At 44.3% G+C, this 25,171-nt stretch overlaps 1 protein-coding gene across 2 annotated transcripts in view; it reads left to right on the top strand.

The window, feature by feature from the left end:
- Positions 1 to 2,032: 2,032 nt before the first annotated feature.
- pth2ra (parathyroid hormone 2 receptor a) overlaps positions 2,033 to 25,171 on the top strand; it is a 37,785-nt gene continuing 14,646 nt past the window's right edge. For both annotated transcript variants that reach the window (XM_079583307.1, XM_079583306.1), the window contains exons 1-6: positions 2,033 to 2,124; positions 7,996 to 8,106; positions 15,397 to 15,515; positions 17,966 to 18,063; positions 24,058 to 24,232; positions 24,417 to 24,570. In XM_079583307.1, the coding sequence (XP_079439433.1) occupies positions 2,061 to 2,124; positions 7,996 to 8,106; positions 15,397 to 15,515; positions 17,966 to 18,063; positions 24,058 to 24,232; positions 24,417 to 24,570 (721 nt within the window). In that variant the 5' untranslated portion in view covers positions 2,033 to 2,060. The remainder of the gene's footprint in view (positions 2,125 to 7,995; positions 8,107 to 15,396; positions 15,516 to 17,965; positions 18,064 to 24,057; positions 24,233 to 24,416; positions 24,571 to 25,171) is intronic.

The following is a 25,171-nucleotide window of genomic DNA, read 5'->3' as shown; positions in this document are numbered from 1 at the left end:
ACATCGGCCCAGGACATCGGCCCAGGACATCGGCCCAGGATATCGGCCCAGGACATCGGCCCAGGACATCGGCCCAGGACATCGGCCCAGGATATCGGCCCAGGACTTCGGCCCAGGACATCGGCTCAGGACATCGGACTGCAGCGGGACGTGACTGAGCTGATGGAGCAGAGGAGGAGGGGCTTCAGGAGAGACTGGGCCTGATGGAGCAGAGGAGGCGGGGCTTCAGCAGAGACTGGGCCTGATGGAGAGGAGGAGGCGGGGCTTCAGGAGAGACTGGGCCTGATGGAGCAGAGGAGGCGGGGCTTAAGGAGAGACTGGGCCTGATGGAGCAGAGGAGGCGGGGCTTCAGCAGAGACTGGGCCTGATGGAGCAGAGGAGGCGGGGCTTAAGGAGAGACTGGGCCTGATGGAGCAGAGGAGGAGGGGCTTCAGGAGAGACTGGGCCTGATGGAGCAGAGGAGGCGGGGCTTCAGCAGAGACTGGGCCTGATGGAGCAGAGGAGGCGGGGCTTCAGCAGAGACTGTAATCAAACCTGTCATCCTCGTCTCAGCGAGGTCTTTGTTTCCCCTCGACGCCTCGTGGATGAGTCTGTTTCTCTGAGGCCGAAACACAAAGTGACTCTGCAGGAAACACTCGGAGGCTTCACTTATCGGCCAACGCGGAGCCAACGCCGCTTTCAACAAATAATTATATACAATTATACACAGTTATATACAATTATACGCAATTATACACAGTTATTCACAGTTATTCACAGTTACGCTGGTTTATCAGGGCACGAGGCGAACACAACAGTCACAACTCAGAGCACAGGAGGATCACAGGCTGTAAACCAATCACAGCTCAGAGCACAGGAGGATCACAGGCCGTAAACCAATCACAGCTCAGAGCACAGGGAGGGGAAATGGGAGAAACTGTGGCAAAAATAAAGGGTGAAATAACAAGAAAGAGAAATTGTGAAGAACGGGGCAAAAAAGACAAAATGGGGAGAAAATATTTGTCATAAAAATTGGCAGAAAGAAAGTGGGAATAAACTGGACTGTGGGAGGAACCATCAGAACTTTGAAAATCAAAAGCATTCAAGCTTAATAAAGGTAAATAAAGTGTAAAATCCCATCATTCAGACGCCTCTGAGGTCTTCAGTCTGGAGGTCAGGTGTGGAGCAGCTGCTGAGGCGCTGTGAGGTTCAGAGTTTGTTGTGTCTCCTGGTCTTCAGCGTCAGGAACCCTTCACGTCTGAATGACCCGCCTCCTCTCTGGTCTTGAGAGCCGTGTCCGGGCTTTTGTGGACGCAGGAAAGTGTTTTCCTTTCAGAGACGTCTTTTCTGTGAGCGTCACAAACTCTGATCCAAACCTGTCGCTGTGAGTGAAGGCGAGACGTTCAGGGACAGACGAGAGAAACTGAGCACCAAGCGTTTCCTGAATCAGGTCACATGACACTCCAATCCCAGGGCGGGGCTCCCTGAGGTCACGTGATCGCCTGTCCTTGTGTTTCAGAGGGCGGGGCTCCCTGAGGTCACGTGATCACCTGTACTTGTGTTTCAGAGGGCGGGGCTCCCTGAGGTCACGTGATCACCTGTCCTTGTGTTTCAGAGGGCGGGGCTCCCTGAGGTCACGTGACCACCTGTCCTTGTGTTTCAGAGGGCGGGGCTCCCTGAGGTCACGTGATCACCTGTCCTTGTGTTTCAGAGGGCGGGGCTCCCTGAGGTCACGTGATCACCTGTCCTTGTGTTTCAGAGGGGGCGGGGCTCCCTGAGGTCACGTGATCGCCTGTCCTTGTGTTTCAGAGGGCGGGGCTCCCTGAGGTCACGTGATCACCTGTCCTTGTGTTTCAGAGGGGGCGGGGCTCCCTGAGGTCACGTGATCGCCTGTCCTTGTGTTTCAGAGGGCGGGGCTCCCTGAGGTCACGTGATCGCCTGTCCTTGTGTTTCAGATGGCGGGGCTTCCTGAGGTCATGTGATCACCTGTCCTTGTGTTTCAGAGGGCGGGGCTCCCTGAGGTCACGTGATCACCTGTCCTTGTGTTTCAGATGGACGCTCCGCTGTCGGCGCAGGAGCAGATGTTTATTCTGTTTGAGGTCAAAGTGCAGTGTCAGCAGAACCTCTCCCTCTCCGAGCGCACAGGTAATAACCAGCAGACACTAACCAGCAGATACTAACCAGCAGATACTAACCAGCAGGTACTAACCAGCAGATACTAACCAGCAGATACTAACCAGCAGATACTAACCAGCAGATACTAACCAGCAGATACTAACCAGCAGATACAGTGCCTCTCGAAAGTATTCATGCACCTTGAACTTTTGCACATTTTGTCATGTTTACAGCCCTAAACATAACGATTTTATTTTGATTTTTTTACTGAACGTTCACACACAAGTAACAGACAACTGTGACGTGAAAGCAAAATGATACATGATTCTGTTATTTTTCAAAAAATAGAAAAGTGAAAAGTGGGGCGTGCATAAGTATCATACAGCATGAATACTTTGTGAACCCCCTTTTACTGCAATAACAGCAAAAGTCTTTTGGGGTTTGACTCTACAAGATTAGCACATGTAGAGACTGACATTTGAGCCCATTCCTCTTTACAAAACAACTCAAGCTCTGACGGATTTGAAGGAGAGCGTTTGTGAACAGCAGTTTTCAGATTATTCCACAGATTTTCAATAGGATTTAGGTCAGGACTTTGACTGGGCCATTCTAACACATTAATATGTTTTTATTGAACCATTCCATTGTAGATTTATCTTTGTGTTTAGGGTCATTGTCCTGCTGAAGGTGAATCTCCGCCCCAGCCTCAGTTCTCTTGTGACTCCAGCAGGTTTTCCTCCAAAATGTTTCTGTATTTGGCTCCATCCATCTTCACAACTATTCTTACAATCTCCCCAGTCCCCGCTGAGGAAAAGCAGCCCCACAGCATGATGCTCCCCCCCCCCCGTATATCTGACACTGGGGATGGTGCACTCAGGACCATGAGCAGTGTCAGGTTTGCTCCATACATAACGTTTGTCTCATCTGACCAAAGCTCCTTCTTCCACATGGAGCTGTGTCCTCCATATGACTTCTACAAACTTCAAACAGGATTTCTTATGTTCTCCTTTCAATAATGGCTTTCTTCTTCCACTCGTCCATGAAGGCCAGATTTGTGTAGATACGACTTATAGTTGTCCCATGTCCAGATTCCCCCAGCTCAGCGGCAGGACTTCACAGCTCCTCCAGAGTTATCTTGGGGCACTTGGTTGTATTTCTGACCAGTGTCTCCTTGTTCAGTTTGTTAGTTTAGGTGAACAGCCGTGTCTTGGTAAGTCTGCAGTGGTGCTTTACTCTTTCCATTTCTGAATGATGGATTGAACAGTTGCTCTGGGAGATGTTTAAATCTTGGGAAATCTTTGTATAACTTAAGGCTGCTTTAAACTTCTCCACAGCTTTATCCCTGACCTCTCTGGTGCTCCTGGACCTTCATGATGTTGTTTAGTGACCACAGCTCTGAGGGCCTGAAAGAACAGCTGTAATTATACTGAGAGTAGATTACACACAGGTGCCTCTATTTAACCGTTAGGCCAAGGTGTGAACATTCTGGAGTCATTAGGAATGTTTTAAAGGTGATTTAATGCACTCAGAAAATGCTGTATGATACTTATGCAAGCCCCACTTTTCACTTTTCTATTTTTTGAAAAATAACGGAATCATGTATCATTTTGCTTTCACTTCACAGTTGTCTGTTACTTGTGTGTGAACGTTCAGTAAAAAAATAAAAATAAAATCTTTATGTTTAGGGTTGTAAACATGACAAAATGTGCAAAAGCTCAAGGTGTATGAATACTTACGAGAGGCACTGTACTTCCCGTCCTCCAACACGAGATCTGACCCATGTGTCCTCCTGAACGAGTGATGGGCAGTCTTCACCCACACCTGCTCCAGGAGCTTTTGTCTGACTCCAGCTGAACCCAGAGTCTGTGCTCTTTCCACACCTGTCCCTGACCCTCCGCCTCGTCATCCTCGTTATCCTCTCTGTCCTCTTTCTCCTCTTTCTCCTCTCTGTCCTTCGCGTCTCAATCTCAATCTCAGCTCAAGGACAAACAAACCTCAGCTGTTCCGTTTCTCTACAATTTTCCCATAAAGCCTCTTTTCCAGATGAAAACGTCACGTTGATGTTTGGAAGTGACAAAACAGAATAAAAGAATTAAAGAATGTAATAATCTACACTGCACAGGTGCCAGAATCAACTGACGGAGGCTGAGGATAAGTTTCAATCAGTTTATTTTGTTTGTTTTGAGCGTTTATAATGTTGGGTAAAGTGCAATACTTATCGTGCGCACCATTAAAAGACAGAACTGTTAAAGGAACCAAACAAAAGAATTCAATACGTAAACCAAACAGTGCACGGCAAACACAGCAACAAAAATAAAACGGATCAAAACAGTTCATAGTAAAGTTAATAGTAAAACTGACCAATTACACAACCTGTTTAAAGTGCTTAATGGATCTTAGAAGTGGGGGCCCAACCTAATGAGTTGGGATAAAACAATGACAGGCTAAGTCTCTCATGGGAGGACACAGCAGGGTCTAGATAAAATAAATAATAACCACTGGACGTGAATACCTTTGTCAAACGTAGACCTTCACGGACCTTGTGGCGTTTATTGATCGTCCACGACCTCCACTAAATGGATGACAATTCTAATTAAGTAGATTTATGTAAATAAACAAACAACCGTCCATAGCCAGAACCGGGACTCACATTGTTGACCTCTTAACTCCTGCCTGAACAGAGAGGATCTTTTTCCTCACGTCACATCACTTTTTTTTTCCATCATTTTTTTGTCGGGTATTCAACTCATTTTTGTAACTTTTTGGTCATTTTTTTTTTGGTCATTTTTTTTTTGGTCATTTTTTTGGTCATTTTTTTGTAATTGTTTGTCAATTTTTTGTCAAATTTTTGTCAAATTTTTGTCAAATTTTTGTCATTTTTTTGTCATTTTTTTGTCATTTTTTTTGGTCATTTTTTGTAATTGTTTGTCAATTTTTGGTATATTTTTGTCAAATTTTTATCACATTTTTGTATTTGTTTTGTACTTTTTTTTTGTCATTTTTTTGTCAATTTTTTGTCAAATTTTTATCACATTTTTGTCATTTTTGTCGATTTTTTGTCATTTTTTGTCAATTTTTTTGTCATTTTTTTAGTCAAATTTTTATCACATTTTTGTCATTTTTTTGGTCATTTTTTGTAATTGTTTGTCCATTTTTTGTCACATTTTTGTCAATTTTTTGTCCATTTTTTTGTCTTTTTTTGTCATTTTTTGGTCCTTTTTTGGTCATTTTTTGTCCAATTTTTATCACATTTTTGTCAAATTTGTGTCTTTTTTTGTCATTTTTTTGTCATTTTTTTTGTATTTTTTTTGTATTTTTTTTGTATTTTTTTGTATTTTTTTTGTATTTTTTTTGTATTTTTTTTGTCAAATTTTTATCACATTTTTGGTCATTTTTTTTTTAGAAAATGTGCTCGGTTCAGGTGGGAGTTAAGGGGTTAAAAGTGTAGATGGCTGGAGGCAGAACATTCCGAGTTTGGACCCTGCTAAACGCCTCCCGTGTGCAAAGGGACGCGTTACTTATGTCATGGTTAGGAATCCACACAACCTGCTTGCCTGATCGGCGACATACACAATGAAACAACACGCTTACGGCTTAGTGCTCGGACTAGCGGAAGTCACCCCCCCCCACCAAAATACATTAATTCATCCTACTACAAGAGTAAAAGAGTAAAGGAGTAAAGGAGTAAAAGAGTAAAGGAGTAAAGGAGTAAAGGAGTAAAAGAGTAAAAGAGTAAAAGAATAAAAGAGTAAAGGAGTAAAGGAGTAAAGGAGTAAAGGAGTAAAAGAGTAAAAGAGTAAAAGAATGAAAGAGTAAAGGAGTAAAAGAGTAAAAGAGTAAAGTGGTCTGATGGAGCTGGAGCGTCCGTGTTGAAGCCCCCGCGGCGCTCGGCCCCCGCGGCGCTCGGCCTTTGCGGCGCTCGGTGATTACAGTCATTTTAACCTCGCGTGCAGAACATCCGTGTTTCCAGGTAAACGCCGCCGTCGCCGCCGCCGCCGCTGAAATGTGTGACGGGGAAATGAGAGCAGCGCGAAGCTGTTTTTCTGCCTTTCACAGAAAACGCTCCGTGTGATTCAGACGGCGACACAAACATCACGAGCACTCACGCTTTTCAGAATGACTTTCAAATGGACGGAACGTAATAACACGGTGTGAGTCAGAGTCGTCCACACTTTACAGGAAACACATCGACCTCTCACCCCACCGCAATCACACACAGCTTTACCCAAATCCAAAATCCCTTCAACAAAACGAGCATGAAAATACAACAGAGAAACGTTTTCCTCATGGATCTGTGATGGTTTTCCTCATGGATCTGTGATGGTTTCCCTCGTGGATCTATGATGGTTTTCCTCATGGATCTGTGATGGTTTTCCTCATGGATCTGTGATGGTTTTCCTCATGGATCTGTGATGGTTTTCCTCATGGATCTGTGATGGTTTTCCTCATGGATCTATGATGGTTTTCCTCATGGATCTGTGATGGTTTTCCTCATGGATCTGTGATGGTTTTCCTCATGGATCTGTGATGGTTTTCCTCATGGATCTATGATGGTTTTCCTCATGGATCTGTGATGGTTTTCCTCATGGATCTGATGGTTTTCCTCATGGATCTGTGATGGTTTTCCTCATGGATCTGATGGTTTTCCTCATGGATCTGTGATGGTTTTCCTCATGGATCTGATGGTTTTCCTCATGGATCTGTGATGGTTTTCCTCATGGATCTATGATGGTTTTCCTCATGGATCTGTGATGGTTTTCCTCATGGATCTATGATGGTTTTTCTCATGGATCTGTGATGGTTTTCCTCATGGATCTATGATGGTTTTCCTCATGGATCTGTGATGGTTTTCCTCATGGATCTGTGATGGTTTTCCTCATGGATCTATGATGGTTTTCCTCATGGATCTATGATGGTTTTCCTCATGGATCTATGATGGTTTTCCTCATGGATCTGTGATGGTTTTACTCATGGATCTGTGATGGTTTTCCTCATGGATCTGTGATGGTTTTCCTCATGGATCTATGATGGTTTTCCTCATGGATCTGTGATGGTTTTCCTCATGGATCTGTGATGGTTTTACTCATGGATCTGTGATGGTTTTCCTCATGGATCTGTGATGGTTTTCCTCATGGATCTATGATGGTTTTCCTCATGGATCTATGATGGTTTTCCTCATGGATCTGTGATGGTTTTCCTCATGGATCTGTGATGGTTTTCCTCATGGATCTATGATGGTTTTCCTCATGGATCTATGATGGTTTTCCTCATGGATCTATGATGGTTTTCCTCATGGATCTATGATGGTTTTCCTCATGGATCTATGATGGTTTTCCTCATGGATCTATGATGGTTTTCCTCATGGATCTGTGATGGTTTTCCTCATGGATCTATGATGGTTTTCCTCATGGATCTGTGATGGTTTTCCTCATGGATCTGTGATGGTTTTCCTCATGGATCTGTGATGGTTTGACTTGCTATAGTCTCGCTACGTCTGAAGAATAAACTCTCCTCCTCGTCTTTTCTGTAGATCCTAAATCCATGGAAGAGCTTCATGATCACATGTGTTGTTGTTAGTTTCCTGCACACGTGCTCTCTAAAGTCTTGTTCAAATGTAAAGTGATTGAAATTGGAGTTTGTTTGTCATTGAATTCCGATAGGTCCGTGACTACTGTAGGCTCCTGGGCTCCAGCCTATAGGCAAGCCCGGTGGAAAAGGGGCCTGGTCAGGACGAAGGATGTTGAACTTTTTGTAGCAGTGGAGGAAAAGCTTGTGACCTTTAGGAGAAGGAGCGACAGCAGAGACGAGGACACACTCAGACTCAGAGTGTCTGTGAAGAGACTAAAGGAACAGCCTCAGACCCGGCTCTGACCACGATCCTGTTATTGATCTGTGTTTCAGACGAGGGCTGTGCTCCAGACTGGGACGGGCTGATCTGCTGGCCCCGAGGGGCCCCCGGGGGCCTCACCACTGTGCCCTGTCCAGAGTACATCTATGACTTTAACCACAGAGGTAATAACTACATCTATGACTTTAACCACAGAGGTAATAACTACATCTATGACTTTAACCAGAGGTAATAACTACATCTATGACATTAACCACAGAGGTAATAACTACATCTATGACTTTAACCACAGAGGTAATAACTACATCTATGACTTTAACCACAGAGGTAATAACTACATCTATGACTTTAACCACAGAGGTAATAACTACATCTATGACTTTAACCAGAGGTAATAACTACATCTATGACTTTAACCACAGAGGTAATAACTACATCTATGACTTTAACCACAGAGGTAATAACTACATCTATGACTTTAACCAGAGGTAATAACTACATCTATGACTTTAACCACAGAGGTAATAACTACATCTATGACTTTAACCAGAGGTAATAACTACATCTATGACTTTAACCACAGAGGTAATAACTACATCTATGACTTTAACCACAGAGGTAATAACTACATCTATGACTTTAACCACAGAGGTAATAACTACATCTATGACTTTAACCACAGAGGTAATAACTACATCTATGACTTTAACCACAGAGGTAATAACTACATCTATGACTTTAACCAGAGGTAATAACTACATCTATGACTTTAACCAGAGGTAATAACTACATCTATGACTTTAACCAGAGGTAATAACTACATCTATGACTTTAACCAGAGGTAATAACTACATCTATGACTTTAACCACAGAGGTAATAACTACATCAATGACTTTAACCACAGAGGTAATAACTACATCTATGACTTTAACCAGAGGTAATAACTACATCTATGACTTTAACCACAGAGGTAATAACTACATCTATGACTTTAACCACAGAGGTAATAACTACATCTATGACTTTAACCACAGAGGTAATAACTACATCTATGACTTTAACCACAGGGGTAATAACTACATCTATGACTTTAACCACAGAGGTAATAACTACATCTATGACTTTAACCACAGAGGTAATAACTACATCTATGACTTTAACCACAGGGGTAATAACTACATCTATGACTTTAACCAGAGGTAATAACTACATCTATGACTTTAACCAGAGGTAATAACTACATCTATGACTTTAACCACAGAGGTAATAACTACATCTATGACTTTAACCACAGAGGTAATAACTACATCTATGACTTTAACCACAGGGGTAATAACTACATCTATGACTTTAACCACAGAGGTAATAACTACATCTATGACTTTAACCACAGAGGTAATAACTACATCTATGACTTTAACCACAGGGGTAATAACTACATCTATGACTTTAACCACAGAGGTAATAACTACATCTATGACTTTAACCACAGAGGTAATAACTACATCTATGACTTTAACCACAGAGGTAATAACTACATCTATGACTTTAACCAGGGGTAATAACTACATCTATGACTTTAACCACAGAGGTAATAACTACATCTATGACTTTAACCAGGGGTAATAACTACATCTATGACTTTAACCAGAGGTAATAACTACATCTATGACTTTAACCACAGAGGTAATAACTACATCTATGACTTTAACCACAGAGGTAATAACTACATCTATGACTTTAACCACAGGGGTAATAACTACATCTATGACTTTAACCACAGAGGTAATAACTACATCTATGACTTTAACCACAGAGGTAATAACTACATCTATGACTTTAACCACAGAGGTAATAACTACATCTATGACTTTAACCAGAGGTAATAACTACATCTATGACTTTACCCAGAGGTAATAACTACATCTATGACTTTAACCACAGAGGTAATAACTACATCTATGACTTTAACCAGAGGTAATAACTACATCTATGACTTTAACCACAGAGGTAATAACTACATCTATGACTTTAACCAGGGGTAATAACTACATCTATGACTTTAACCACAGAGGTAATAACTACATCTATGACTTTAACCACAGAGGTAATAACTACATCTATGACTTTAACCACAGAGGTAATAACTACATCTATGACTTTAACCAGAGGTAATAACTACATCTATGACTTTAACCAGAGGTAATAACTACATCTATGACTTTAACCAGAGGTAATAACTACATCTATGACTTTAACCACAGAGGTAATAACTACATCTATGACTTTAACCAGAGGTAATAACTACATCTATGACTTTAACCAGAGGTATTAACTACATCTATGACTTTAACCACAGAGGTAATAACTACATCTATGACTTTAACCAGAGGTAATAACTACATCTATGACTTTAACCACAGAGGTAATAACTACATCTATGACTTTAACCAGAGGTAATAACTACATCTATGACTTTAACCAGAGGTAATAACTACATCTATGACTTTAACCAGAGGTAATAACTACATCTATGACTTTAACCAGAGGTAATAACTACATCTATGACTTTAACCACAGAGGTAATAACTACATCTATGACTTTAACCACAGAGGTAATAACTACATCTATGACTTTAACCAGGGGTAATAACTACATCTATGACTTTAACCAGAGGTAATAACTACATCTATGACTTTAACCAGAGGTAATAACTACATCTATGACTTTAACCACAGGGGTAATAACTACATCTATGACTTTAACCACAGAGGTAATAACTACATCTATGACTTTAACCAGAGGTAATAACTACATCTATGACTTTAACCACAGGGGTAATAACTACATCTATGACTTTAACCACAGAGGTAATAACTACATCTATGACGTTAACCACAGGGGTAATAACTACATCTATGACTTTAACCACAGAGGTAATAACTACATCTATGACTTTAACCAGAGGTAATAACTACATCTATGACTTTAACCACAGAGGTAATAACTACATTTATGACTTTAACCACAGAGGTAATAACTACATCTATGACTTTAACCAGAGGTAATAACTACATCTATGACTTTAACCAGAGGTAATAACTACATCTATGACTTTAACCACAGAGGTAATAACTACATCTATGACTTTAGCCACAGAGGTAATAACTACATCTATGACTTTAACCAGAGGTAATAACTACATCTATGACTTTAACCACAGGGGTAATAACTACATCTATGACTTTAACCACAGAGGTAATAACTACATCTATGACGTTAACCACAGGGGTAATAACTACATCTATGACTTTAACCACAGAGGTAATAACTACATCTATGACTTTAACCAGAGGTAATAACTACATCTATGACTTTAACCACAGAGGTAATAACTACATTTATGACTTTAACCACAGAGGTAATAACTACATCTATGACTTTAACCAGAGGTAATAACTACATCTATGACTTTAACCAGAGGTAATAACTACATCTATGACTTTAACCACAGAGGTAATAACTACATCTATGACTTTAACCACAGAGGTAATAACTACATCTATGACTTTAACCAGGGGTAATAACTACATCTATGACTTTAACCAGAGGTAATAACTACATCTATGACTTTAACCACAGAGGTAATAACTACATCTATGACTTTAACCAGAGGTAATAACTACATCTATGACTTTAACCAGAGGTAATAACTACATCTATGACTTTAACCACAGAGGTAATAACTACATCTATGACTTTAACCACAGAGGTAATAACTACATCTATGACTTTAACCAGAGGTAATAACTACATCTATGACTTTAACCAGAGGTAATAACTACATCTATGACTTTAACCACAGAGGTAATAACTACATCTATGACTTTAACCACAGAGGTAATAACTACATCTATGACTTTAACCACAGAGGTAATAACTACATCTATGACTTTAACCAGAGGTAATAACTACATCTATGACTTTAACCACAGAGGTAATAACTACATCTATGACTTTAACCACAGAGGTAATAACTACATCTATGACTTTAACCACAGAGGTAATAACTACATCTATGACTTTAACCACAGAGGTAATAACTACATCTATGACTTTAACCAGAGGTAATAACTACATCTATGACTTTAACCAGGGGTAATAACTACATCTATGACTTTAACCACAGAGGTAATAACTACATCTATGACTTTAACCAGAGGTAATAACTACATCTATGACTTTAACCAGAGGTAATAACTACATCTATGACTTTAACCAGAGGTAATAACTACATCTATGACTTTAACCAGGGGTAATAACTACATCTATGACTTTAACCACAGAGGTAATAACTACATCTATGACTTTAACCACAGAGGTAATAACTACATCTATGACTTTAACCACAGAGGTAATAACTACATCTATGACTTTAACCACAGAGGTAATAACTACATCTATGACTTTAACCACAGAGGTAATAACTACATCTATGACTTTAACCAGAGGTAATAACTACATCTATGACTTTAACCAGAGGTAATAACTACATCTATGACTTTAACCACAGAGGTAATAACTACATCTATGACTTTAACCAGAGGTAATAACTACATCTATGACTTTAACCAGAGGTAATAACTACATCTATGACTTTAACCACAGAGGTAATAACTACATCTATGACTTTAACCACAGAGGTAATAACTACATCTATGACTTTAACCAGGGGTAATAACTACATCTATGACTTTAACCACAGAGGTAATAACTACATCTATGACTTTAACCACAGAGGTAATAACTACATCTATGACTTTAACCAGGGGTAATAACTACATCTATGACTTTAACCAGAGGTAATAACTACATCTATGACTTTAACCACAGAGGTAATAACTACATCTATGACTTTAACCACAGAGGTAATAACTACAGCTATGACTTTAACCACAGAGGTAATAACTACATCTATGACTTTAACCACAGAGGTAATAACTACATCTATGACTTTAACCAGAGAGGTAATAACTACATCTATGACTTTAACCAGAGGTAATAACTACATCTATGACTTTAACCAGAGGTAATAACTACATCTATGACTTTAACCAGAGGTAATAACTACATCTATGACTTTAACCAGAGGTAATAACTACATCTATGACTTTAACCACAGAGGTAATAACTACATCTATGACTTTAACCACAGAGGTAATAACTACATCTATGACTTTAACCAGAGGTAATAACTACATCTATGACTTTAACCACAGAGGTAATAACTACATCTATGACTTTAACCACAGAGGTAATAACTACATCTATGACTTTAACCAGGGGTAATAACTACATCTATGACTTTAACCACAGAGGTAATAACTACATCTATGACTTTAACCACAGAGGTAATAACTACATCTATGACTTTAACCAGGGGTAATAACTACATCTATGACTTTAACCAGAGGTAATAACTACATCTATGACTTTAACCACAGAGGTAATAACTACATCTATGACTTTAACCACAGAGGTAATAACTACAGCTATGACTTTAACCACAGAGGTAATAACTACATCTATGACTTTAACCACAGAGGTAATAACTACATCTATGACTTTAACCACAGAGGTAATAACTACATCTATGACTTTAACCACAGAGGTAATAACTACATCTATGACTTTAACCACAGAGGTAATAACTACATCTATGACTTTAACCACAGAGGTAATAACTACATCTATGACTTTAACCACAGAGGTAATAACTACATCTATGACTTTAACCAGAGGTAATAACTACATCTATGACTTTAACCAGAGGTAATAACTACATCTATGACTTTAACCACAGAGGTAATAACTACATCTATGACTTTAACCAGAGGTAATAACTACATCTATGACTTTAACCAGAGGTAATAACTACATCTATGACTTTAACCACAGAGGTAATAACTACATCTATGACTTTAACCACAGAGGTAATAACTACATCTATGACTTTAACCACAGAGGTAATAACTACATCTATGACTTTAACCAGAGGTAATAACTACATCTATGACTTTAACCAGAGGTAATAACTACATCTATGACTTTAACCAGGGGTAATAACTACATCTATGACTTTAACCACAGAGGTAATAACTACATCTATGACTTTAACCACAGAGGTAATAACTACATCTATGACTTTAACCAGGGGTAATAACTACATCTATGACTTTAACCAGAGGTAATAACTACATCTATGACTTTAACCACAGAGGTAATAACTACATCTATGACTTTAACCACAGAGGTAATAACTACAGCTATGACTTTAACCACAGAGGTAATAACTACATCTATGACTTTAACCACAGAGGTAATAACTACATCTATGACTTTAACCAGAGAGGTAATAACTACATCTATGACTTTAACCAGAGGTAATAACTACATCTATGACTTTAACCAGAGGTAATAACTACATCTATGACTTTAACCAGAGGTAATAACTACATCTATGACTTTAACCAGAGGTAATAACTACATCTATGACTTTAACCACAGAGGTAATAACTACATCTATGACTTTAACCACAGAGGTAATAACTACATCTATGACTTTAACCAGAGGTAATAACTACATCTATGACTTTAACCACAGAGGTAATAACTACATCTATGACTTTAACCACAGAGGTAATAACTACATCTATGACTTTAACCAGGGGTAATAACTACATCTATGACTTTAACCACAGAGGTAATAACTACATCTATGACTTTAACCACAGAGGTAATAACTACATCTATGACTTTAACCAGGGGTAATAACTACATCTATGACTTTAACCAGAGGTAATAACTACATCTATGACTTTAACCACAGAGGTAATAACTACATCTATGACTTTAACCACAGAGGTAATAACTACAGCTATGACTTTAACCACAGAGGTAATAACTACATCTATGACTTTAACCACAGAGGTAATAACTACAGCTATGACTTTAACCACAGAGGTAATAACTACATCTATGACTTTAACCACAGAGGTAATAACTACATCTATGACTTTAACCAGAGAGGTAATAACTACATCTATGACTTTAACCAGAGGTAATAACTACATCTATGACTTTAACCAGAGGTAATAACTACATCTATGACTTTAACCAGAGGTAATAACTACATCTATGACTTTAACCACAGAGGTAATAACTACATCTATGACTTTAACCACAGAGGTAATAACTACATCTATGACTTTAACCAGAGGTAATAACTACATCTATGACTTTAACCACAGAGGTAATAACTACATCTATGACTTTAACCACAGAGGTAATAACTACATCTATGACTGTTAAACTTGACAATTGTGGATGATTTATATACAAAAACTTTCCATGTGTATGTTAATGATGCTGCTCTCTGATTGGCTCCCACAGGACACGCCTACAGGAAGTGCGACGCCAACGGTTCGTGGACTCAGGTCGAACTGTGGAACAAAACCTGGTCCAACTATTCAGAATGTTTGTTCGTCCAGCCGACCAATCAGCAGAGCCGGGTAATTACACTGTTATTAATGCTTAACTAACTCTGCATGAACACTTAATAAACACAGAGCCGGGTAATTACACTGTTATTAACGCTTAACTAACTCTTCATGAAGACTTAATAAACACAGAGCCGGGTAATTACACTGTTATTAACGTTAAACTAACTCTTAAACCCTTCAGGCCGAGTCCAACTATTTTTTACAAACTGTACGAGACAAATGTTTGAAAATGGCTGTAAACAAAGCACAAACTTTAGCAGGCGACTTTACCAGGAAGTTTAGCTTTTCACAAAAGCCCCGCCCCCTTAGCAACTGTCGCTAGCTCCGTCAGAAGAGTTCATCATGTGTCCTAACGGGGGGAGTGAGCGCCTCTTTGTGGTGCGTTATCTCCTCCAGAACAAGGCTGAGAGATCGTCTACAAGATCACATCGAAATGGAAGCTCTTGTGCAGCACATTTCTGATGTTTGCAAAAGTGAAAACATTTAGCTTTTCATTTTTGTCAGTATCGCCCAGCTCTCGTGATGTGCAGTGGAGGAATAGACTCAAAAGCATAAACGCTAAAGCATCCTCAGCTAAAGCCTCGTGTGGAGACCCTGGAGCTCCTTCAACGTTCAGCCGTATGGACGAGTCCTGCTCCCGCTCTGAAGGGCCAGGTCCTCTGGTCTGGACTGAGGTCTGAGGTCTGAGGACTGAGGTCTGAGGACTGAGGTCTGAGGTCTGAGGTCTGAGGTCTGAGGTCTGAGGTCTGAGGTCTGAGGACTGAGGACTGAGGACTGACTGAGGTCTGAGGTCTGAGGTCTGAGGTCTGAGGACTGAGGTCTGAGGTCTGAGGTCTGAGGTCTGAGGTCTGAGGTCTGAGGTCTGAGGTCTGCTGTGGAGGAGACGGAGGCTGCGGTGGCTCTGTCTCCCCCGTGGCTCTGTGACCAACACAGATGTTCCAGTGGTGGAAACAGCTTTTTGTGATGACGTTAATGACAGACAGACGTAAACTAGTCTGAGCTCGGAAACCACCGCCAGGATCCGGAGAGGGAGGATAGCAACGGTTGCTACGACGTATGAATTTGGGGGCGGGGCTTTGTGAAGAGTAAGTTTCAGCCTCACGGACACGCCCCATTTATATTTCATATACGATATCAATCCTTTTAAAGGGGCGGGATGCAAGCTACCCTTTGTATACTCACTACTGCCCCCTCTGGTCTTACGTGTAACTGCAGCTTCTATGTTAAGCTCGTGCATGACGGCCCTTTGAGTGACAGGGCAGGATTTTAACAGGTCTGAGCTCAGTCTACACATGAGGAACATGGAGGAACATGGAGGAACATGGAGGAACATGGAGGAACATGGAGGAACATGGAGGAACATGCAGGAACATGTAGGGGGAGGAAAATACTTAATTTTGACATGTTTAAACTCCATTTAGTCCCTTTAATGACTTCATGCATAAGTAATGAGGCTTGGAACAGAGTTGATGATCTTCTAATGAATGATTTAGGACGATAAACCTTCATCATCACTTTGTTCCTTTTGTAAACAGAGGTTTACAAAACCTCTGTTTTGTATGTAAATATAAATGATAAAACCACATTAAATGCATTGAAACGTTTCCCTCTGGAGTCACTGCAGTAGAAGTACTTGAGCAGAACTTTAAACTTCTGTCCCTGTGTCAGAGTGAACTCCGCCTCCGCAGCGTCTGTTTATCCAAAGGGAAATATTAATCTATAAAAGTCTTTCTCTGAGGAGCTTTACCGACGTCAGAGCCAAAACAAGCTCCACATAAGAAGATGTTTCTGCATAAATTACAGCTGCTTTATTTTGTGACATTTTAGTTACACAGATTGTCACAAAAAAACACTCATTAAATCAGAGGTGGAAAAGCCAAAACACAAATCTGTCCCGAAGCTCTGATTAAGGATGAGACGTTTATTTGTTCTGTGTCTTCAGGACTTGTTGTGCTTTATGCTCAGGCGGAGTGTCTGGCACAAAGGCAGAATAACAGGAATAGAAAAAGATGACTGTGGAAACTGACCTGAGGAGACGTTAGACTCTGGGACAGTTTTTGTTTCATGTGAATCGGACCCAGAATTACAGAGAAATGAGACTGGAAATCTGCATAGAGACAGTTACCATGGTTACCACAGTCACCGAGCATCACCTATAGGACTCAGACCTGAGTGTGCAGTAGTATTTGCAGTACTCAGTAGTATTTGCAGTAATCTGTAGTATCTGCAGTACTCAGACCTGTGTACTCAGTAGTATCTGCAGTACTCAGTAGTATTTGCAGTACTCAGTAGTATCTGCAGTACTCAGTAGTATTTGCAGTACTCAGTAGTATTTGCAGTACTCAGTAGTATTTGCAGTACTCAGTAGTATTTGCAGTACTCAGTAGTATTTGCAGTACTCAGTAGTATTTGCAGTACTCAGTAGTATTTGCAGTACTCAGGCCTGTCCTGTGTTTCAGGAGGAGTTCTTCGAGCGTCTGTACGTGATGTACACCACAGGATACGCCGTGTCCTTCAGCGCTCTGCTGGTGGCCATCGTCATCATCGGATACTTCAGGTACTACTACTACTACTACTACTACTACTACTACTACTAGTTTGCATGTTCTCCCCGTGTCTGCGTAGGTTTCCTCCGGGTACTCCGGTTTCCCCTACCACTAAAAACATGTGCAATAGGTGAATCCTCCAGCCAGGTGATTCTGACCATCAGCCTGGCTCCACATCATGGAGACGGGTCCCCGGGCGCGGCACGGCCGTCGACCACTGCTCCTTACGGGTTGCCCCAGTGGCATCGAAGGATGGGTTAAATGCAGAGGACAAATTTCCCTACGGGAACAATAAAGTATACAAACAAACAAACAAACAAACAAACTACTACTACTACTATTACTGCTACTACTGCTACTATTACTGCTGCCACTACTACTGCTACTACTGCTACTACTGCTAATATTAATAATAGTACTTCTTTAGAGCTGGTCCAGTGGATCTGATGAACTTCACGTTCCTGTAGAAGTAGATCCTGCTTTGTGTCTGAGCCACATTTGTGTTTCACTGTGAAGCTTTAAAGCTCTCAGGACCAGGAGGAGGAACCTGACCTCCTCCAGGGCCTCCTCCAGGTGTCTGTGGGGCCTCCTCCAGGTGTCTGTGGGGCCTCCTCCAGGTGTCTGTGGGGCCTCCTCAAGGCGTGTGTGAGGGGCCTCCTCCGGGTGTATGTGGGGCATCCCCTGGCACTGGCCCTGGCCCTGGCCCTGGCCCTGGCCCTGGCTCTGGCCCTGGCCCTGGCCCTGGCCCTGGCCCTGGCCCTGGCCCTGGCCCTGGCTCTGGCTTTGGTCCTGGTCCCGGTCCCGGTCCCGGTCCCGGTCCTGGCTCTGGTCCTGGCTCTGGCTCTGGCTCTGGCTCTGGCTCTGGCTCTGGCTCTGGCTCTGGTCCTGGCTCTGGTCCTGGCTCTGGCTCTGGCTCTGGTCCTGGCTCTGGCCCTGGCCCTGGCCCTGGCCCTGGCTCTGGCTCTGGCTCTGGCTCTGGCTCTGGCTCTGGTCCTGGCTCTGGTCCTGGCTCTGGCTCTGGCTCTGGTCCTGGCTCTGGTCCTGGCTCTGGCTCTGGCTCTGGTCCTGGCTCTGGTCCTGGCTCTGGCTCTGGCTCTGGTCCTGGCTCTGGTCCTGGCTCTGGTCCTGGCTCTGGCTCTGGCTCTGGCTCTGGCTCTGGCTCTGGCTCTGGCTCTGGCTCTGGCTCTGGTCCTGGCCCTGGCTCTGGCTCTGGCTCTGGCTCTGGCTCTGGCTCTGGTCCTGGCTCTGGCTCTGGCTCTGGCTCTGGCTCTGGCTCTGGCCCTGGCCCTGGCTCTGGCTCTGGCTCTGGTCCTGGCTCTGGCTCTGGCTCTGGCTCTGGTCCTGGCTCTGGTCCTGGCTCTGGCCCTGGCCCTGGCCCTGGCCCTGGCCCTGCCCTGGCCCTGGTCCTGGCTCTGGTCCTGGCTCTGGCTCTGGCTCTGGCTCTGGCTCTGGTCCTGGCTCTGGTCCTGGCTCTGGCTCTGGCTCTGGTCCTGGCTCTGGCCCTGGCCCTGGCCCTGGCCCTGGCTCTGGCTCTGGCTCTGGCTCTGGCTCTGGCTCTGGTCCTGGCTCTGGTCCTGGCTCTGGCTCTGGTCCTGGCTCTGGTCCTGGCTCTGGCTCTGGCTCTGGTCCTGGCTCTGGTCCTGGCTCTGGCTCTGGCTCTGGTCCTGGCTCTGGTCCTGGCTCTGGTCCTGGCTCTGGCTCTGGCTCTGGCTCTGGCTCTGGCTCTGGCTCTGGCTCTGGCTCTGGCTCTGGTCCTGGCCCTGGCTCTGGCTCTGGCTCTGGCTCTGGCTCTGGCTCTGGTCCTGGCTCTGGCTCTGGCTCTGGCTCTGGCTCTGGCTCTGGTCCTGGCCCTGGCTCTGGCTCTGGCTCTGGCTCTGGCTCTGGCTCTGGTCCTGGCTCTGGCTCTGGCTCTGGCCCTGGCCCTGGCTCTGGCTCTGGCTCTGGTCCTGGCTCTGGTCCTGGCTCTGGCTCTGGCTCTGGCTCTGGCCCTGGCTCTGGCCCTGGCCCTGGCCCTGGCCCTGGCCCTGCCCTGGCCCTGGTCCTGGCTCTGGTCCTGGCTCTGGTCCTGGCTCTGGCTCTGGCTCTGGCTCTGGCCCTGGCTCTGGCCCTGGCCCTGGCCCTGGCCCTGGCTCTGGCTCTGGCTCTGGTCCTGGCTCTGGTCCTGGCTCTGGCTCTGGCTCTGGCTCTGGCTCTGGTCCTGGTCCTGGTCCTGGTCCTGGTTCCAGGGGCAGACATATCATCAGCTTGTTTGGTTCACGACTCGCGGTGAATTTAAATATAGGAACTTGTTTACTGTGTGAGTTTGAAGAGAGCGGCTCGAACACGAACTCGAGTCATCCATAATGCAGCAGATCATGATCCTCCATCTCCATAATCTGTGCTTCATTAGAGAGAGAGAAACACAAACATCTCAGACTCACAGACTCATATGGAGACGGTATCACAGTCACTCTGACCGTCCACACCGACCACACACGGGTCTGGACCTGGGTCTGGACCTGGGCCACAGTTCTCGCCAGCGCCACCAGGAAAACCGGCTAACTCTAAAGCTTGTGTATTCTGATGTTATTCTGATGTAGTTCCTCCTCTCTCCTGCAGGAGGCTGATGTTTTTCTGATGTAGTTCCTCCTCTCTCCTGCAGGAGGCTGATGTTACTCTGATGTAGTTCCTCCTCTCTCCTGCAGGAGGCTGATGTTTTTCTGATGTAGTTCCTCCTCTCTCCTGCAGGAGGCTGATGTTACTCTGATGTAGTTCCTCCTCTCTCCTGCAGGAGGCTGATGTAGTTCTGATGTAGTTCCTCCTCTCTCCTGCAGGAGGCTGATGTTATTCTGATGTAGTTCCTCCTCTCTCCTGCAGGAGGCTGATGTAGTTCCTCCTCTCTCCTGCAGGAGGCTGATGTTATTCTGATGTAGTTCCTCCTCTCTCCTGCAGGAGGCTGATGTAGTTCTGATGTAGTTCCTCCTCTCTCCTGCAGGAGGCTGATGTAGTTCCTCCTCTCTCCTGCAGGAGGCTGATGTTATTCTGATGTAGTTCTGATGTTGTTCCTCCTCTCTCCTGCAGGAGGCTGATGTTATTCTGATGTAGTTCCTCCTCTCTCCTGATGTAGTTCTGATGTAGTTCCTCCTCTCTCCTGCAGGAGGCTGATGTAGTTCCTCCTCTCTCCTGCAGGAGGCTGATGTAGTTCCTCCTCTCTCCTGATGTAGTTCTGATGTAGTTCCTCCTCTCTCCTGCAGGAGGCTGATGTAGTTCCTCCTCTCTCCTGCAGGAGGCTGATGTTATTCTGATGTAGTTCCTCCTCTCTCCTGCAGGAGGCTGATGTAGTTCTGATGTAGTTCCTCCTCTCTCCTGCAGGAGGCTGATGTTGTTCTGATGTAGTTCCTCCTCTCTCCTGCAGGAGGCTGATGTTGTTCTGATGTGGTTCCTCCTCTCTCCTGCAGGAGGCTGATGTAGTTCTGATGTAGTTCCTCCTCTCTCCTGCAGGAGGCTGATGTTATTCTGATGTAGTTCCTCCTCTCTCCTGCAGGAGGCTGATGTTATTCTGATGTAGTTCCTCCTCTCTCCTGCAGGAGGCTGATGTAGTTCTGATGTAGTTCCTCCTCTCTCCTGCAGGAGGCTGATGTAGTTCTGATGTAGTTCCTCCTCTCTCCTGCAGGAGGCTGATGTAGTTCTGATGTAGTTCCTCCTCTCTCCTGCAGGAGGCTGATGTTATTCTGATGTAGTTCCTCCTCTCTCCTGCAGGAGGCTGATGTTATTGTGATGTAGTTCCTCCTCTCTCCTGCAGGAGGCTGATGTTATTCTGATGTAGTTCCTCCTCTCTCCTGCAGGAGGCTGATGTAGTTCTGATGTAGTTCCTCCTCTCTCCTGCAGGAGGCTGATGTAGTTCCTCCTCTCTCCTGCAGGAGGCTGATGTAGTTCCTCCTCTCTCCTGCAGGAGGCTGATGTTATTCTGATGTAGTTCCTCCTCTCTCCTGCAGGAGGCTGATGTTATTCTGATGTAGTTCCTCCTCTCTCCTGCAGGAGGCTGATGTAGTTCTGATGTAGTTCCTCCTCTCTCCTGCAGGAGGCTGATGTTATTCTGATGTAGTTCCTCCTCTCTCCTGTAGGAGGCTGATGTTATTCTGATGTAGTTCCTCCTCTCTCCTGCAGGAGGCTGATGTAGTTCTGATGTAGTTCCTCCTCTCTCCTGCAGGAGGCTGATGTAGTTCTGATGTAGTTCCTCCTCTCTCCTGCAGGAGGCTGATGTTATTCTGATGTAGTTCTGATGTAGTTCCTCCTCTCTCCTGCAGGAGGCTGATGTTATTCTGATGTAGTTCCTCCTCTCTCCTGCAGGAGGCTGATGTTATTCTGATGTAGTTCCTCCTCTCTCCTGCAGGAGGCTGATGTAGTTCTGATGTAGTTCCTCCTCTCTCCTGCAGGAGGCTGATGTAGTTCTGATGTAGTTCCTCCTCTCTCCTGCAGGAGGCTGATGTAGTTCCTCCTCTCTCCTGCAGGAGGCTGATGTTATTCTGATGTAGTTCCTCCTCTCTCCTGCAGGAGGCTGATGTTATTCTGATGTAGTTCCTCCTCTCTCCTGCAGGAGGCTGATGTTATTCTGATGTAGTTCCTCCTCTCTCCTGCAGGAGGCTGATGTTACTCTGATGTAGTTCCTCCTCTCTCCTGCAGGAGGCTGATGTTACTCTGATGTAGTTCCTCCTCTCTCCTGCAGGAGGCTGATGTTGTTCTGATGTAGTTCCTCCTCTCTCCTGCAGGAGGCTGATGTAGTTCTGATGTAGTTCCTCCTCTCTCCTGCAGGAGGCTGATGTAGTTCTGATGTAGTTCCTCCTCTCTCCTGCAGGAGGCTGATGTTACTTTGATGTAGTTCCTCCTCTCTCCTGCAGGAGGCTGATGTTACTCTGATGTAGTTCCTCCTCTCTCCTGCAGGAGGCTGATGTAGTTCCTCCTCTCTCCTGCAGGAGGCTGATGTTGTTCTGATGTAGTTCCTCCTCTCTCCTGCAGGAGGCTGATGTAGTTCTAATGTAGTTCCTCCTCTCTCCTGCAGGAGGCTGATGTAGTTCCTCCTCTCTCCTGCAGGAGGCTGATGTAGTTCTGATGTAGTTCCTCCTCTCTCCTGCAGGAGGCTGATGTAGTTCTAATGTAGTTCCTCCTCTCTCCTGCAGGAGGCTGATGTAGTTCTGATGTAGTTCCTCCTCTCTCCTGCAGGAGGCTGATGTAGTTCTGATGTAGTTCCTCCTCTCTCCTGCAGGAGGCTGATGTAGTTCTGATGTGGTTCCTCCTCTCTCCTGCAGGAGGCTGATGTAGTTCTGATGTGGTTCCTCCTCTCTCCTGCAGGAGGCTGATGTAGTTCTGATGTAGTTCCTCCTCTCTCCTGCAGGAGGCTGATGTAGTTCTGATGTAGTTCCTCCTCTCTCCTGCAGGAGGCTGATGTAGTTCTGATGTAGTTCCTCCTCTCTCCTGCAGGAGGCTGATGTTATTCTGATGTAGTTCCTCCTCTCTCCTGCAGGAGGCTGATGTAGTTCTGATGTAGTTCCTCCTCTCTCCTGCAGGAGGCTGATGTAGTTCTGATGTGGTTCCTCCTCTCTCCTGCAGGAGGCTGATGTAGTTCTGATGTAGTTCCTCCTCTCTCCTGCAGGAGGCTGATGTAGTTCTGATGTGGTTCCTCCTCTCTCCTGCAGGAGGCTGATGTAGTTCTGATGTAGTTCCTCCTCTCTCCTGCAGGAGGCTGATGTAGTTCTGATGTAGTTCCTCCTCTCTCCTGCAGGAGGCTGATGTAGTTCCTCCTCTCTCCTGCAGGAGGCTGATGTAGTTCTGATGTAGTTCCTCCTCTCTCCTGCAGGAGGCTGATGTTACTCTGATGTAGTTCCTCCTCTCTCCTGCAGGAGGCTGATGTAGTTCTGATGTAGTTCCTCCTCTCTCCTGCAGGAGGCTGATGTAGTTCTGATGTAGTTCCTCCTCTCTCCTGCAGGAGGCTGATGTTATTCTGATGTAGTTCCTCCTCTCTCCTGCAGGAGGCTCCACTGCACGCGTAACTACATCCACATGCACTTGTTCGTGTCCTTCATGCTTCGCGCCCTCAGCATCTTCATAAAGGACTCCGTGGTCCACTCTCAGACCGGCCTCCAGGACCTGAGCCAGGACCTGCTGGACCAGGCCACGCTGCCGCCGCCAGACTCCGCCCACTTCGTAAGTCTCGCACCTACAGATCTTCAATAACGGGTTTTGAATCTTGTGCTCTTGTAGTGTGCATGTTCTCCTCCGGTTGAGCAGAAGTCTGAAGCTCCATGACTTCCTTCTTCACCTGAACGTTGTTGCTTTAACCCCTGGTTTTCTGAAGTTCCTGATGATGTTCTCCTCCTCCTCTCCTCAGACGGGCTGTAAACTGACCGTGCTGCTCTTCATCTACTTCCTGATGACCAACTACTTCTGGATCCTGGTGGAGGGGCTGTATCTGCACTGTCTGATCTTCATGGCCTTCAGCTCCGACGCCAAGTTCCTCTGGCTCTTCACGCTGATCGGCTGGGGTCAGTGAACATCTGCCACACCTTCACACCACAGAGAAGCTCCTTTAGGTCCTTTAGTGAACATCTGCCACACCTTCACACCAAAGAGAAGCTCCTTTAGGTCCTTCAGTGAACATCTGCCACACCTTCACACCACAGAGAAGCTGCTTTAGGTCCTTTAGTGAACATCTGCCACACCTTCACACCACAGAGAAGCTCCTTTAGGTCCTTTAGTGAACATCTGCCACACCTTCACACCAAAGAGAAGCTCCTTTAGGTCCTTCAGTGAACATCTGCCACACCTTCACACCACAGAGAAGCTGCTTTAGGTCCTTTAGTGAACATCTGCCACACCTTCACACCAAAGAGAAGCTCCTTTAGGTCCTTCAGATTTTTACCCAAGCACAACATCCCAGACCCGAGGAACAGGGAGAAACTGGGACTAAACCGGGACTAAACCGGGACTAAAGGTTCATGGTCCTTCAGAGATACAGCGTTAAATAAAGTGCCAAAAACACACTTTTTAAGATACAAACCTAAAACATGTTCTTCTTCTCTCATTAGCGTTAGCATCATTAGAATCATTAGCTTCATTAGAGTTAGCATCATTAGCATCATTAGC

Source organism: Gobius niger, assembly GCF_951799975.1.
Source record: "Gobius niger genome assembly, contig: SCAFFOLD_131, whole genome shotgun sequence".
Lineage (NCBI taxonomy): Eukaryota > Metazoa > Chordata > Actinopteri > Gobiiformes > Gobiidae > Gobius > Gobius niger.
This window is presented reverse-complemented; position numbering and strand designations above follow the sequence as displayed.